The sequence below is a fragment of the Tenrec ecaudatus genome, chromosome 5 (genome assembly GCF_050624435.1).
Source record: "Tenrec ecaudatus isolate mTenEca1 chromosome 5, mTenEca1.hap1, whole genome shotgun sequence".
Lineage (NCBI taxonomy): Eukaryota > Metazoa > Chordata > Mammalia > Afrosoricida > Tenrecidae > Tenrec > Tenrec ecaudatus.
This window is the reverse complement of record NC_134534.1, coordinates 105,232,448-105,249,099: the sequence shown is the minus strand read 5'-3', so window position 1 is coordinate 105,249,099 and position 16,652 is coordinate 105,232,448. Positions and strand designations below refer to the sequence as shown.

The 16,652-nt window shown below is 37.8% G+C and overlaps 1 protein-coding gene across 4 annotated transcripts in view; it reads right to left on the bottom strand.

Moving 5' to 3' along the window:
* ERCC6L2 (ERCC excision repair 6 like 2) overlaps positions 1–16,652 on the bottom strand; it is a 167,210-nt gene that overhangs the window by 105,141 nt on the left and 45,417 nt on the right. For all 4 annotated transcript variants that reach the window (XM_075549800.1, XM_075549802.1, XM_075549803.1 and 1 more), the window contains 5 exons: positions 7,534–7,674; positions 6,442–6,555; positions 5,465–5,584; positions 1,584–1,655; positions 893–1,038 (listed from right to left, as the gene is read on the bottom strand). In XM_075549800.1, the coding sequence (XP_075405915.1) occupies positions 893–1,038; positions 1,584–1,655; positions 5,465–5,584; positions 6,442–6,555; positions 7,534–7,674 (593 nt within the window). The remainder of the gene's footprint in view (positions 1–892; positions 1,039–1,583; positions 1,656–5,464; positions 5,585–6,441; positions 6,556–7,533; positions 7,675–16,652) is intronic.

Genomic DNA, 16,652 nt, shown 5'->3' with positions numbered 1-16,652 from the left:
TGGCTATGAATTGGAACTGACCTGACAACACCTAACAATAACAATACTCACTCATTCCATACATCATCTTATTTCTAATTTTCAGATACTTCTATCCTGATTTCATTTTACTTATTTCTTTTTACAGATTAATTTTTTAAAATCCCTTGAAATTCTTTTTTTTTAATCATTCTATTGGGGGCTCATACAACTCTTCACAATCTATACATACATCCATTGTGTCAAGCACATTTATACATTTGTTGCAATCATCATTCTCAAAACATTTTCTTTCTACTTGAGCCCTTGGTATCAGCTCATTTTTCCCCCTCCCTCCCTCGTGAACCCTTGATCATTTATAAATAGAAGAGATTGAATCTAAAGAAATCTTATGTTAGATGTCGAAATCTATGGATTTGTGACACCAAAAACGGAATTAACTCTACTTACGTGTTTACATTGACGTAAATCTTCCAATTTTAACTTTTATACAACCTATGAAACGTGGAATTGCTATGGTTGAGATAACAAAGAGGCATAGGATGCAAAACATCTGGCCCATCAAGATCTCTAGAGCGTTGTAAGCAGAACTTGGAAGCTGGGCTATAAGTGATTCTGTAATCCAGTTATAAAAATGGAAAATTCCCAGGAAGGATCAATTTTTTAATTAGTAGCAATATAAACCCAGATTAACATAAGAACTCTTTCATGATAAAGGAAAAGATGGTAGATTGAGCCATAATTAATGGTATTTTTTGCTACTTTTCCTTAAAGCAAAATAAAACAAAGCAACATAAACAAAATAATATAAAATATAAACAGAGGCAATATAAAAAAAGAAGTGGTTACCAATAAAAAAACATTCTGAATCTTAAAAGCAATTAGATAAAAATGGTTATCAGATTATCCTTACATTGTGGAGACGAGGCATATGTTAACATCTTGTGTACTGTTGAACTCTTTCACAATTCTGATTCTTTCTTCTGATTTTGTACTGCCATCAAGTCGTCGGAAATCAAGCCCGGCTGCCATGCAGTACTGCTGCAGCACATCAAGCAGCTAGATGAAGGATCAGCAGATACTAATTGTGAGCTGAATGGTTTCCATACCAATATAGAGATCAACTCTTTCTTATAGTTACAAGAGCAACTGATCATTTCCTCATTTCTGGCCCACATAGTTTTCTCCATTATCCTGAAACTGACTTTAACTTTTAGTAACCTTTCCAAAGGCAGGTGAGAGGGTATCAATTGTCCTGTTTTTTAAAAAACAGAAATAACTGATAAATATCAAAAATAATATTGGCTAAATCATTTACATATAGCTACATTATTCGTGTCATTTTCTAAATTCTAAATTAACTCAGAGTCTTGAAGAACAGTTATTATTTACAAACACATCAAGAGAAAATAAAAATGCACCTGAGTTTGCTTTTTGGCGTGAGCTTTATGTATGTTTCAAACTTCATGATGCTTACCGCACCACCAGTTCCTACAGTGTCTATGAGAATGAGTCTGTGGCTGGAAGCTGCTGGTGTCTTTTGGGCTTTATGCTTTAAGACTTTGGACTGAGGTGGACCAGGATGCACTTCAAACAAAACTCACCTTGGTGGAAAAGGAGAAAAGAAGAACCTTATCGTTGTTTTTTCTGCAATGATTTAAAAGCTGCTGAAGGACCTGGAAATGAACCACACAGAACAGCAGAGAATCGGTTTCAATTAAAAGCACGCCTTCTACAGAGAAACATCACTTGAGAATTTCATAAAAGTTATTTTTATACAACAATACACTCAGTCAGCTTTTCTAATTCTTTTCATTTTTGTCAAGTTAGAGAAATAAAGTATTAAATATTACATCAAATGTTATTTATAATCATATTTTCAGTAAGGATGTTAAGTTTCCCAAGATTTTTATTTCATCTCATCTGGTTTTAATAAAATGGAAGCATTTAGATCATGGGATGCATTTAAATGGATTGATTTAATTTCCAAAATACATTTTCTTTATACCTACAATATGTTAAGAATAATATTCCTTTTAGGAAGTATTTAAATTTTCTCTAAGTAGAAGCAATGAAATATGTTCAGTTACATGTAGGTTCTAAAAATCTTGATTTTTTTTAATTAGCAGTCAGATATATACCTCATCTCACTTTCTCCCTCTTTTTCTCTACTTGCAGTACACCCTGACATTCAGATTCAAATCTGACTTCAAATTGTCAGTAATCTGTCCACACACACAGAGTTTTCTGGAAGGAAGAAAATAATCCAAAGACTAGGGTATAATAGTAACACTTATTTTTTAAAGAGTTATTTCCATATCTGGCAATGACAGGTCCAGAACACCATAGAAAATAATCCAAAATGGAGAAGAAACACTCTTTTCTATAGTAAGGCTACGGTTTTTCTAAATTACACAATAATACTTTAAGCAATTTTATTTATTCAAGCTTTTAAGTTAAGTAAAATTTATATTTGATATACTATCTTTGTGCTATGCTAACTTTGACCCTAAGTCCCCAAAAGCTATGAAATCTAAACCATAAATTCTATTTTGATAGTCAATCAAAAGGTGAATAAAAGTGTCACAGATTAAGCATACTACATTTTAAATCTTTGAAGAACATGTTTTATTTGCATAACCCAGTGCCATTGAGTCAACTGCCTTTTAAAAATAAAACAACTGATTGTACATCAAGTGTGTACCCTTGAATTTCATTATAAACCATTAACATTTTAAATCAAGAGGATATACAGAATTCTAGGAGTAGTTTCATACTAATTTGTGAATTTTCTGTATTCTTGAATTATACAAAAAGAGCAAAAAACAAGTAATAAGAAAAGAGAATACATTTAAATTGGAGTTCTTTATGAGGCAAGTTTAAAAAAAATAGATTTATTAACTAAATGAACATTAACATCCCTTACCAGAAAACTTCAAAATGACAATGTGGGCCTAAATCTTAATAATACAGACCAAACACTGTATCATCCAGTGGTCATCTGCTCAAAAAACAAAACATCAAATTCATTGCCACTGAGTAGATTGTGACTCGAAAAAATCCACCTGTAAAGAAGTTCAGCCTGAAATTGGGGGATGTTCACAGCTAAGGAATCTCAGTTATTCTCAGACTCATCAGCTACTGGTCTCAAAAGATGACGGCAGCCATGATGTCACTGGAGTACTGGATAAGCTGGATTTCCTAGTTTCCCCCTCCCTGTGCTCACCCCCCCCTACCCCCATCCCCAACCAATGACTCTAGCAGTTACCAGGGGAAAGAATATGAGGATTCTTAATAGGGCAACAAGAGCCAATTTGTAACCATATCCTGGAATGGCCTGTTGAGGTCAACAGAGATCTTGCTGCTCAAGAGGAAGGGTTAGAGTTCAGTATTTCGCTTTGAGAAAGTGAAGGCCACAGTGGATGCGATGTCGAGGTTCCCAGCAGCTATGAAGCTTTTTAAAAGGATCAGTATCTTTTACAGGTGGAATAAGTACACATGACGCAGTTATTTGGCACTCTTAACCTCATAGGCAATGATTTCATGATAGGCTTTCAGGTTTTGCATACATCAGTATGTCAACACCAGATCATGCTGTTCATCAAAGGAGGAAACCAAACCCATCCTAAAGAGGCCGCATGACTTCTTACCACAGCTCTCTTTTGTCAGTTCTTCACTGAACTAATAATCACTTGCTCCCTTCACATATCAACACACCTACCCTGTCTCTAGCAACAAGTTGTGCCTGCTTTCCCCTTCTAAGCAGCATAATAACATGAAATAAATCTAACTATATACCTAGATGCCACCGTTCTTAAGATTCAGAACTCTAAATAAAAGTACATAGTAAATCATTTATTTCATGGACATATGTATTATGAGAGTGGAATGCAGAGGTAGAAAATTCCACTTAATTAAAATGTACAACCTCGTAGTGATGGTCCCAATGGATAAAATAGAAATGAGTAAGAATGGATGAAGCAGTTCTGAAAGAATGCCAGGATTTCTGAAAATACTTCACTGCTTTAAATTCTAGAATAAAGGCTCAGTTCTAAATTGGGCTTTGTATTTTTATTTTTTATTTTTAAATATATAAAAGTCAATAAAATGATTAAAATAGATTTATTTAAATCATTTCACTGGGGACACTTATAGCTCTTATGTTGCCATAATCAAAAAATAGATTTATTATTAGAAAATTATGGGATTGAGCTTATTTGTTGGGATAACAAAGCATGATATTTTCAGAAACTTATTTTAAAAATACATACATAAGTTTCAAAAACAATTAGGAGACTCCAGGCAATTAAAACTATGGTGAACTTCTATAATGTACCTGCTTAAAACATTTCCAGAATATTAAGAGGGAAAATATGTTATTTTGAGTACTTCCTTCTCATTCTATCTGCCCAAAACAATAAGTAATATTTTCTAAATTATAAAGTTGGGATTGCTCTATAAAAAATTTTAAATCCATAAAGATTGTTGATAGTTAATTTTGCTTCAAGAAGGCTGGAAATAGTTAACATTTTAATCTCTAAAGTCTAGTACAATACTCAGAAGCATGGACCATGGTTGTGAAATCAAATCTTATTTTTAACACCAAGAACCGTATGCTACAGGTCAGTTTCCCTGCATAAAATAAATGTTCCCTGTCCTCAATGGGAAGATTTAGTAACTTATCTAGATCAGTGGTTCTCAAACATCCTAATATTGCCACCCTTAATACAGGGCCTCATGTGGTGGTGACCCCCAAACATAAAATTATTTTCATTGCTACTTCATAACTGTAATTTTGCTACTGTTATGAATTAGGTGACCCCTATGAAAGAGCTGCTCATCCCCCCAAAGTGGGCGCGACCCACAGGTTGAGACCCGCTGATCTATTCGAGATAAACCAAAAAGCCTAAAACCAATTATACTCAAAGTGACCCTATAGAGGATTTCTGAGGCTGATACCTTTATCTTTCTCCCACAAGGCAGCTAGTAGGTTTGAACTACCCACCTTCTAGTTAGGTGCCCAGCACCAACTCACAGCTCTACCAGCACCCTTGATAATCTGGATGAGCAAGTAAAAATATGAGGCAGAAAAGTTTAACTAGACATAGAGGCTTTGCCTACCATTAACTATTTAAGAAGTTCTTTTTCCTGCTTCTAAAGGAATGCCTATCCCCATCCTCCTTTGTAGCATTATTTCTAATGCATATGCCTTGAACATTTGAGATCAAGCTCATATCTAAATGACAATAGCATATATTATTAAAGAGCATTTCCAATACAAACCTAAGGAAAACTTGAACAACTGGCATGAATACCTAGGTGCATGGTGGGTTTACACCTACAAAGTGTCTCCAGCCACCCTCTTTTTCACTGACGGGGCAGTTGTTCTGATCATATATATGCCATATGATCACTTGCCAAATGATTTTATAAACATTTTCTATATGAGTTCTGTCAGTGTACAATTGCAAAAAAAAATAGTTACCTTCATTTTCCCACTGTATTTTGGGTCAGAAATTGTTTCAAAGGCCGCATCCTTGCTTTTCTGAACAAAATCTGGGAATCTGGAAAATACCTGGTCACATATCCTGTTGATAAGTGTTTTCTTGAAAGAAAAAGGTAGGGGGAAGGGAGAATAAATTTCATCTAACATTATGTAAATCCATGTAAACTGAAATTACTCTGAGATTTTGCCTTTTTATAAGGCAGGAAAATACCGCAAAACATCTTAATCTGTTATGCAAGAATGATTTTGCTAAAATCTTAGATACTGATGCAAAAGAGCACAAAATACTAAGATTATTAAATTCTTAGTACATTTAAATACCATTGAAACAATGCAAAAGAAATAATGTTTAAAAATTGAGTTATTAAGAAAATTTACAATTTTTATTGTACTCTGCAATATGAAAAAATTGAACATGACCAAAAGAAATTATTGCATTTATAGTTAAACAAATTATTGATTTTTCCCAGTTTGGAGAATACCGCTAATATTTAATATACTATTAAAAATTCTCATCTAAATTCAGCAGTTTACACATTTGTTATGAGGCACACTAACAGAATGTGAACAGATCACCAAATATTATTTAGTTAAATGATATAAGAGAAAATAAATCTATGAACATTGCAAGAGACATCACGGAAAAGTATGATTTTAATTAAAATAAAAAATTTTCACTTTGATTAAAAAGTAAGTCTGCATATTCTTTCACACCTAAATTTAAAAACGAGTAAGCCAATTTTCTTTTAAATGTCAGACAAAAAGAACTTAAGGATATTTTCCAAGGAAATTTTAGGTTGTTGTTAAAGTGCCAAAGCGTCAATGCTGATTCAAGTGGTTAACAGCTGAGTGCTTCACTGTGTATCACTAGGGCTCCTTTAAGAGAAATTTTACAAGAAATGTAAAATTTTTATACCAAGTAACATCACAAAGGAATAAAAAATTCCAACCCAAACCTGCTGCTCAGAGGCACTCGCCACCTGAAGTAGAGCGACATGGTTTGCTACTTTCTGAAGAACTACCAGGTAACTGAAATACAAGGTTTTCACAGTTTCACCTTGTGCATTAGTCTGCAATCAGAAAAATACAAAACAAAAACAAGTAAATTATTAACACAGATATGCAATTGCTTACATTACAAAATAAATCACTTCATAAAACAGACGGTCAACTGTTAATAAAATAAATATACAGGAATCACTAATAGGAAATCACACTTTTGGTCAATGCTACTCCAGTGAGGTTTTTAATACAACAAATAGAAAGTTTCGGTTTCAGTCGTTATCCTCAGGACACAAAGTGATTGACAGAAACTCTGCAATTAAGAGGACTCTGCGCAGTGACAATGTCCTATGGTTGCTTTAACTCTCTCCTGCCAGGTATGGTGCAAGGCTTCCTAGGGAACACAGCTTTTTCATAAAAATAAGTAACTCCAAGAAGCAAAATAAATGAGATGGAATAGATATTAAGCCAGATAAATATTTGCTTAGGTCCCTTCTACATACATACATATTTGGCAGATAACTTGATAATAAAACAGAGATTAGAAAAAGAGTAGGAAATACAGACAAAAGGTTAAAAAAGTACAAACAAATATGCATCTAATAAAAGTAAAATATACTTTATCTAGTTCACAGAAATACAATTTATATTAAATTGACACTTATGTCATATCAAAATATTTTAAGCATATCAAAGAACACATGTTAGATATTATTAATATGCAAGAAATTTCCTAAAAATAAAATACCATGCCAAGATGAAAGTAGTATATTTCCATGGAAAGTTAAAAGGGAGAATATAAAATTAAAGTCTACTTTCAAAAACACCTTTTGGAAAAGATATTTGGATGTTGTATTTTATATGTAACAACTATTTAATAACTTACAATGTTTTTGAAAACTATTACCGTTTTTCGTTTTTCTTTAGAGGTATCAAAAGACCTACCTTGGGAGAAGTTAATTTATTTGTGATTTAACCTGACACCAGAAAAAAGTAATGGATAATTAAAAGCCAGGTAGAAAAGATAATCATACTATAATACTTACCTTATAACAACAATTTCTCCTTTTTCGACCACTGTGGCAGGTACATGGCTCAGAAGACTTGAGTATTAAAGTTACGTCTTCTGTTTCTAACACTGTTTGATAGACAGCTTTCTGGAAATCTGTCAAAGAACAATAAACCATCTGCCAAGATAAAACACAGGATAATTATTAGTATTTTTAAAGCAAAAACAAGCAAATAAACAAACAACAAGCATACTGAATTTTATAAATTATAATAGTGAAAATTATAAGCAAATGAATTTTCTTAATTCCAGTTATATAGCTATGATAATTCCTACCACTTCTCTTATATTACTGGCCCACTATCCTAAACCAATTAAAACTTCATTTTCTAATACATCAGAGTTCATTTGTTTTTAACTAAAATTAAATAAAAACCTATTTAAGTTTAAATAAAAACAAAAATATAAATCTATTATATAATTTCATTATATATTTGGTGACAAATTTCATATCGGTCTACCATGTGGAAAATGATTAAAATTTGTGCCAAACAAAAATGACAATAAGGGCAATGTAAAAATGGACCACACAAACATCAATCTCTACAATTCTGAGAGCAGAAGCAGATAGTACCTGGCTACCACTACCAACTTCTTTGTAAATAATCACGTTAGAAGGTTCTGGAAAGAGTAGGAAAAAAATGTAGAATAGAACGCAAAATCACAAAAGTTGGTGAGACCCCAAAGGTTTTGACCCTTACCGTTCAGGTATGGAACTGTGTTTACCCCTATGTTGGAATAACCAAATAGTGAAGATCAAAAGGCCAGCATTTACCCACAGACAAGGCTCAACAGGTTACGACAGAAGGAGGAATGGAAAGAGGAACTACAAGAAGAAGTAAAATAAGTGATGGTACGTTCAAGGGACCTCAATGAATGAAACATATGAACTGTTGAATATAAAACTAAGATTGGGGGACTTCCAGCAAGATGGCGACAGAGTAACACATACCAGAGGGACTCTGCAGAATTCAGCCCAGGAGAGTTGCTTAGAGGGAAATTCAGCGCTGCTGGAACGCAGGAGGAGCATCATAAAGATAAGTAGGCACAGACCCATGGGGTTTTGATGGGCTGGGGGCTTTTGGCTTACCTCAGTGGAAGCCCGCTGAGGCTTAACCTTGGTCCTGCCACTGTCTCTGCTGGAGCCAGGACCATGTGGAGCCTGTAGGGTGGCTAGGTCTCAACAACAGCCACAGTTTGCCACTACCCTCCTCGGGGCAGGGACTAGACCCTTATCCTCCCACCCTCCCCCCCCCCCTTGGTCTTGGAGGGATGCACAGGGGCCTTTACTCAGCACAGCCAAAGCTAGCCTCTGACGCTGCCTCGGAGCACAGACTTAAACCATTGGAGCTCCACTGGCGGGGATCCAGACTCAGCGACGTTGTTGCTTTGCTTCTATGTCTTCACTATATCCCCCTCCCCCCGCCCCCCCCAACAGGCTCATCTGGCTTGCTTTTTAATTTTTTTCCCTCTTCTTTGCCTCTTTCTTGGTCTCTCACACTCTATGGGTAACCTCCAGACCACTCCCTTTAGCCTAGGGCATTTATGCCTGTACCAAAACCAGCTAGGTGAGCTCCACCCTGTGTAGATACTCTGCTCAACTTCTTACTGGGGAATTCCTGCCTCTGTGCCTGGGAGCATAAGGCAGCTAGGCCAACACTGCAGCAGGAACCTCTGCCCAACCTCCATAACACCAAAGCAGGCAACCCTTCTGGGGCACTCCCCTTAGAGGGAAGCCACAGGAAGATAAAGTGGTAGGTTAATTCCATAGTGAAATTAGCTGTAGGCAGTTCAAAGAAGCACTCCTACAAGTCTCCCAGAGAGAGTCAGTGCTCTTGGATTCCTTGGAAAATGGCGCCTGGCTCATCTAAAACAATGCAACACAAACAGCCATCAGCCCCAACGACCTCAACAAAAAACTGGAGAAACAAATGGCAATACCAAAGATGTCCTGAACATAATGACATGCATAGAGGAAGCAGACCTTGAGCTGCCACAGAAAGAAATTTTCAGAATGCTACCTGGAGTCATAGAGGATATGAGGGAAACAATACAGAAAAAGGATGAAATGATAGAAGAGGTAAAAGCCATAAATCAAAGAGAAATACAGGAGCTTAGGGAGGAGATAACAAAAACCAGTAGCACACGCACGGACCTCGAGAAGCGACTGGAGGAATCAGAGAACCGCATCAGTGACTTGGTGGACAGCCAAGCAGACTTTAATAAATACGAACAAAAATCTAATAAGATCATCACAGAAGGTGAAGAAAACTTAAGAGCTATGTCTGATGCTGTGAAGCGGAACAACATAGAATTATTGGCTTACCGGAGGAAGACACAACAAAGAAGTCATCTGCAACAATAGTGAGAGAATTCTTGGAGGAAAGCTTCCCCAGCTTAGTGAATGAGAACCAGGCAACCATTCAGGAAGCTGAAAGAGCACCAGCAAGACTGGATGCCACGAAGAAGTCACCAAGGCACATAATAGTTAAACTATCCAACTTTGAGGAAACGGAGAAAATTATGAGAGCAGCTAGGGAAAAACAAGCTTCCCATATAAGGATATGCTCAGACCTATCAGAAGAAACTATGAAGAAGAGGAGAGAGTGGAGTAACATATTCCAAAAATTGAAGGAAAACAATGCAAACCCAAGAATACTCTACCCAGTCAAATTATCGATCAAGATAGATGGAGAAGAGTCTTCCCAGACAAGGAAAAACTCAAAGAATACGTTAGAAGAAACCCAGCCCTACAAAAGATCCTTCCCGAACCAGTATGGGCAGAAGAAAAACACTCACCAAGCATAAATAAGAAACCACCACATAGAATAACCTCACCCAAAGAGTAAACAGACCTCAAGATATCATTGACTTAAATACAGAAAGACTTGAAAGGCTGCTGAGGTAAGCTTTAAAAAAAAAAAAAGGCACAATGGGCACAGGGAAAAAGCTATGATATACAAATATTCCTGGGGTGAGGACCAAACACAGTGATATACATGGTAGACAACTAAAACGGAAGTGGGGAAAGGAAAAAAAATAATAATAAAAAAGAAAAGGGTAGCAGGGGCACAGGGCACTAACCCACCCAAGGGGAGGGTATTGTTTGTGTTTCCACAGGGAAAGAGGGACCAGATTTGAACCCGATGCTCCAAGATGTGAATGCAACATGCCAGCATGGAGCAGGGAACCAGTGGAGAAGTCTGGGGGGCCGGCCCCAACCCAACTACTAAGGGGACATCTGCCCTTCCCCTCAGAAAAAATTATTTCAAAAGGACCGCACTGAATCTACAGCTCTGGAAGAGGGGCATATCTGATAGTATCACACAGGAGCAGAGGAAGGGGGGGGAAGAGAGAGTGGAGCACATCATGGCCCACCAGGCCAGAAGGTTGATGTTCCCAATTAAAACAACCAGTTGACAGAGAGGTCCACATGCCTGGCCTCACTGTGAGACATGGCGTCCCTCACTGACCCATAGCCCTACAGGTGACAACACCGGAAACACAGTGAGGGAATTGCACCCGATTGGATCCCACCGCACTGAGGCAAAACATTATGAGGGTACAGCAGAACAACATGGGAATGGAGCAGCGAGGTCCCCAGGGAATACTGAAGGTGAACTTTGGGGCCAGGGCGTGGTGCCCCAACAGACTGGACTGGAAAACACTCCTAAAGGCCAACAAACAATCCTGGAACTTACAACAAGCTTTTCTTTCTTGTTGTGTTTTGCTTTGCTTTTTTTTTTTTCATCATTGGTTTGTTGTTGTTTTGTTGTATATTGTTGCTTGGTTGTGCTCTGTCTTGTTTTTGTGCGTGCTATTATTGCCACAGGTCTGTCTAAAAAAGATAGGCTGGATGAACAATTGCAGGAGAAAACAATGGGACCTATAGTTCCGTGGGGACATGGGAGACGGGGAGGTGGGGGAAAGGTAGTAGTGTTAATAAACCCAGGGACAAGGGAGCAACAAGTGATCCAAATCGGTGGTAAGGAGGATGTGGGAGGTCTGGATGGGCATGATCAAGGGTAATGCAACTAAGAGGAATTGCTGAAACCCTGGTGGGGACTGAGCATGATAGTCGGACTGGAAGGAAGTCAAAGGAAACAGAGGAAAGAGCTGGGAGGCCAAGGGCATGTATAGAGGTCTATATGCAAATATATTTATACACGAGGATGGGGAAATAGAACTATGTGCATATATTTATAAGGTTAGTATTAAGGTAGCAGATGGACATTGGGCCTCCACTCAAGTACTCCTTCAATGCAAGAATACTTTCTTCTACTAAGTTGGCTTTCTATGATGCTCACCTTCCTGACACCACCGCTGAAGACAAGCGGGTGAATAAGCAAATGTGGTGAAGAAAGCTGATGGTGCCCGGTTATCAAAAGATATAGCATCTGGGGTCTTAAAAGCTTGAGGGTAAAGAAACGGCCATCAAGCTCAGATGCAACAAAGCCCACATGGAAGAACACACCAGTCTGTGTGAACACGAGGTGCCAAAGGGATCAGTTATCAGGCATCAAAGAATAAAAAATCATATCATTGGGTGCACACCTCCAAGATACAATCACTAAAGACAAAGGGGTGCATAAGCAAATGTGGGGAAGAAAGCTGATGATGTCTGGCTACCAAAAGATATAGCGCCTGGGGTCTTAAAGGCTTGAAGGTAAACAAGTGGCCATCTAGCTCAGAAGCAACAAAGCCCACATGGAAGAAGCACACCAGCCTGTGAGATCACAAGGTGTCAAGGGATCAGGTATCAGGCATCATCAGAACAAAAAATCTTACCATAGTGAATGAGCGGGGAACTGTGGAGTGGAGACCCAAAACCCATTTGTAGGCCACTGGATATCCCCTTACAGAACGGTCATGGGGAGGAGATGAGACAGTCAGGGTACGATGTCGCAATGATGAAAAATACAGCTTTCCTCTGGTTCCTGGATGCTTCCCCCCACCCCCTCTCACCCCCCCACCCCCCACCTCCCACTGTCATGGTACGAATCCTACCTTGCAAGTCTGGCTAGACCAGAGGATGTACATTGGTACCGATGGGAACTGGAAACACAGGGAATCCAGGGCGAATGATCCCCTCAGGACCAGTGGCGTGAGTGGATACTGGGAGGGCATAGGGAAGGTGGGTTGGAAAGGGGGAACCTATTTCTAAGAAAACATGTGACCTCCTCCCTGAGGGACATACAACAGAAAAGTGGGGGAAGGGAGATGTGGGATAGAGCAAGATATGACAAAAAATAATTTATAAATTATCAAGGGTTCATGAGGGAGGGGGGAGTGGAGAGGGAGCGGGGAAAACGCGGACCTGATGCCAGGGGCTTGGGTGGAGAGCGAAATTTTTGAGAATGATGAGGGCAATGTATGTACAAATGTGCTTTACACAATTGATATATGTATGGATTTTGATAGGAGTTGTATGAGCCCCTAATAAAATAATTTCTAAAAAAATGAGGAGCTAATACCAAGGGCTCCAGTAGAAAGCAAATGTTTTGAGAAAGATGATGGCAACAAATTTACAAATATGCTTGATACATGGATGTATATATAGATTGTGATAAAAGTTGTAGGAGTCCCCAGTAAAATGATTGGAAAAAAAATAAAACTAAGACTGGTGCTACAAACCTTCACCTAATTCACAATAAAAGTGTCTTTTTAAAATCATAAGGAAAACTATGGACGATTTCACAGAACAATGGAATAGATAATACTTGTTGAACAGCTTGGAAACAAAAGAAGTAAAATACAAAATATATTTGTCCTTTTTTCCCTGAAAACAGAAGATAGCATTTATATTTAATATCATGGTATAAACGCCTAAAGATAAAGATAAAAATAAAGTAAATACAGATAAAAACCTACTAGAAGTTGCTATACTGTACCCAAAGTAGCCTTCTGGTGGTATAGTGGTTACAAGTTGGGCTTCAATATGTATGGTTGGCAGCTCAAAACCAGAAGCAGTAGAAAAACTAGGTTTTCTATTCCTGGAAACAGTAACTATCTCCGAAACTCAATGTGAGTCAGCATTTGACTCAGTGACAGTGAGTTTGCTTTGGTTTATATTGTACCCAAAGGAGCTATGGTGGCATAGGGGATTGGGCTGCTAACCACAAGGTCAGCAGTTTGAAACCACAAGCAGCTCTGAGAGTGAAAGATGAGGCTTTCTAATCCTATAAAGAGTAATACAGTCTGGGAAACCCACAGTAGCAGTTCTCCCTTGCCCCTATAGGGTCATTAAAAATTAGAATTGAGTTGATGGCACAGAGGCTCCTTTGGGTTTTTGCGGGGTTTTAATTTTGTTTTGTTCTTTGAGTACTTTGCACCAAAATGAAAAAAAAAATGATGAAAATGTGTCAAAACTATGCCACTACAGTTGTAGGGGTGAAAGCCCTGTTAGTGCTGTAGTTAAGGGCTTAGCTGTTAACAGAAAGATCAGCGTTTCAAACCTACCAGCTGCTCTCCAGGAGAGGTGTGGCAGTCTGCTCCCGCAAAGATTTATGGTCTTGTAAATCCTATGGGCAAACAAGTTCTACTCTGGCCTACAGAGTCACTATGAGTTGGAATTGATGCAACAGTACGAAGTTAGAATAGGCTACGGTCATTGGAGACATATTTTACCCTGTATTTTTGTTAGCTGTCATAGAAACTGGAAAATTTTGAAGAATGTGAACAAAGGAGGGAACCATCTATTTATAAATATTCATATGTATATGTTGCATTTTTACATTGTTACATAAGGAAGAGAGGAATGAAAGGCTAATACATGTCTGTGAGCAAATACAGGATGTCTATATAACCCAGGAGTCCCCAGGAAGCACAAATGGTGGAGTACTAAACTACTAACCAACAGACTGGCAGGTTGAACTGAGCCAGTTGTGTGCCTTAAGAAAGACATAGAGACCTACATCACCAAACTCACAGCTTTGAAAATCCCACAGAGTGCAATCCTACTCTGTAGCACATGGTGTTGCTATGAATCAGAAGGAATTCAAGGATAACTGGCTTGGTTTAGTTTCAGTTTATACATACCAGAGTTACAGAGAAATACATCTATTAAATATTAAGTATCTTGAATGTTAACATTAAACATAAAAGTACACATAAGAGATATTTAAAAATATTACAGTTATAACTTAGGAAACCTGCTGGTATATTTCTACCCTGTCCTATAGGGTCGCTGTTAGTCAGAATTGACTTGATAGCAATGAGTTTGATTTTGGTGTATGAAAGATTATAACCATGAGGAAAATGTGAAGGGTACTTTGCATTGTTATTAAAATATACAGAACACTCATCTAACAGTTCTTGTGTGTCTTACATTTCACAATAACCGTGGGAGGTCAGCATCACTGTCATCATTCCCATTTAACAGGTGAAGAAATAATAGTTTGAGACACTCAGCAAATCACTCAGGAGCTAGGATTCAAGCCTATATTATTTGATTCCAGAGCTAAGTCCTGAACCTTTACAGACAAGTTTCTAGTTGTATATTTATTGCTTTGTTGCTTCTACTAGATTGTTGTGAGTGGCTACGGAGTCAATTCCACCTTATAATGACCCCATGTGTGCAGAATAACCTTCCGGAAGCATAGTCCCAGGCCACTGGGTAATGTGAACTATCAGTCTTTGACCAGTATTAGAGTGCGTCACCATGTGTGCCACCAGACAACTCTTCTCCAACTAAAATATTTATAACTGCATAAAACAAATTTTAAAGGTGACATTCGTTCAGTATCCAAATTCAACAACAGTATAAATGGATAGAGGTATAAACATAGTGGTGTACATATGTAAATGCATTAATCCACAAAAATAGAGGTATTGGCCCATGTACATCTATTTATATGGCAATACACTGAGATAACGGAAGCACTTCGGACCTCTGCTCATATCCTCCCTCAAAACAAGAACACTCTGTTCTAACAAATCAGTAGTCTGAAATGTTCACCCTCTGACAATTGCTGAAGACAAAATGGGTACATAAGCAAATGTGGTGAAAAAGGAAGATGATGCCCAGCTATTAAAAGATACAGCCCTCAATATTATACAAGCTATATATGAAAAGCCAACAGCCAATGTGGTAGATAATGGAGAAACCAAGAAAGCAATTCTACTGAAAAAGGGGACCAGATAAGGATGCCCCCTGTCCCCACTCCTATTTAACATCATACTGGAGGTTCTAGCTAACAATACAAGACAAAGAAAAGACATCAAAAGTATTCACCAGGGAAAAGAAGAGGCAAATGTATCATTATTCATAGATGATGATTCTTTTAAAAGATAATTTAATGATTAAAAATTGTAATCACAAGATTATAGAGATGAGATGAGGCAATATAAGGTCCTAGAGCAATGGTTCTCAACCTGTGGGTCGCGACCCCAGATGATATGATTCTATACATTGAAAATTCCCTAAACTCCACAAGTGCAGTGTTGGAAGCAATAGAGGAATATGGCAGAGGGGCAGGATACAAGATCAACAAACAGAAGTCTGTTGGACTGCTCTACATATCAGACAAGAACACAGAAGAGATGATTAAATAGGTAGTACCCTTTACAATTGCCAAGCACACACTGAAATACCTAGGGATATACCTGACTAAAAAAGCAAAAGATTTGTATGAGGAAAATTATAAAGCCCTACTTCAAGAAATCAAGAGGGACCTGAACAAATGGAAGAAAATCCCATGCTCGTGGATTGGCAGACTGATATAGTAAAATGTCAGTTCTGCCCAAGGCACTATATAAGTTCAATGCTATCCCGATACGAATACCATCATCCTTCTTGAAAGAATTGGAAAAACTGATTACCAACTTCATATGGAGGGGAAAGAAACCCAGAATTAGTAGAGAACTCCAAAAGGACAAAGGGGGAGGGCTTGCTTTACCTGTCTTTAGCACGTATTATATGACCACAGTAGTCGAAACAGTGTGGTACTGGTGTAACGAAACATATTCAGACCAATGCAAAAGAGCTGAAGACACAGAAAGAAAAACATCAGCATACAGGCAACTGATCTTTAATAAGGGCCTCCCCAAAATCAATTGGGAAACAGATGACCTCTTCAATAAATGGTGCTGGAAAAA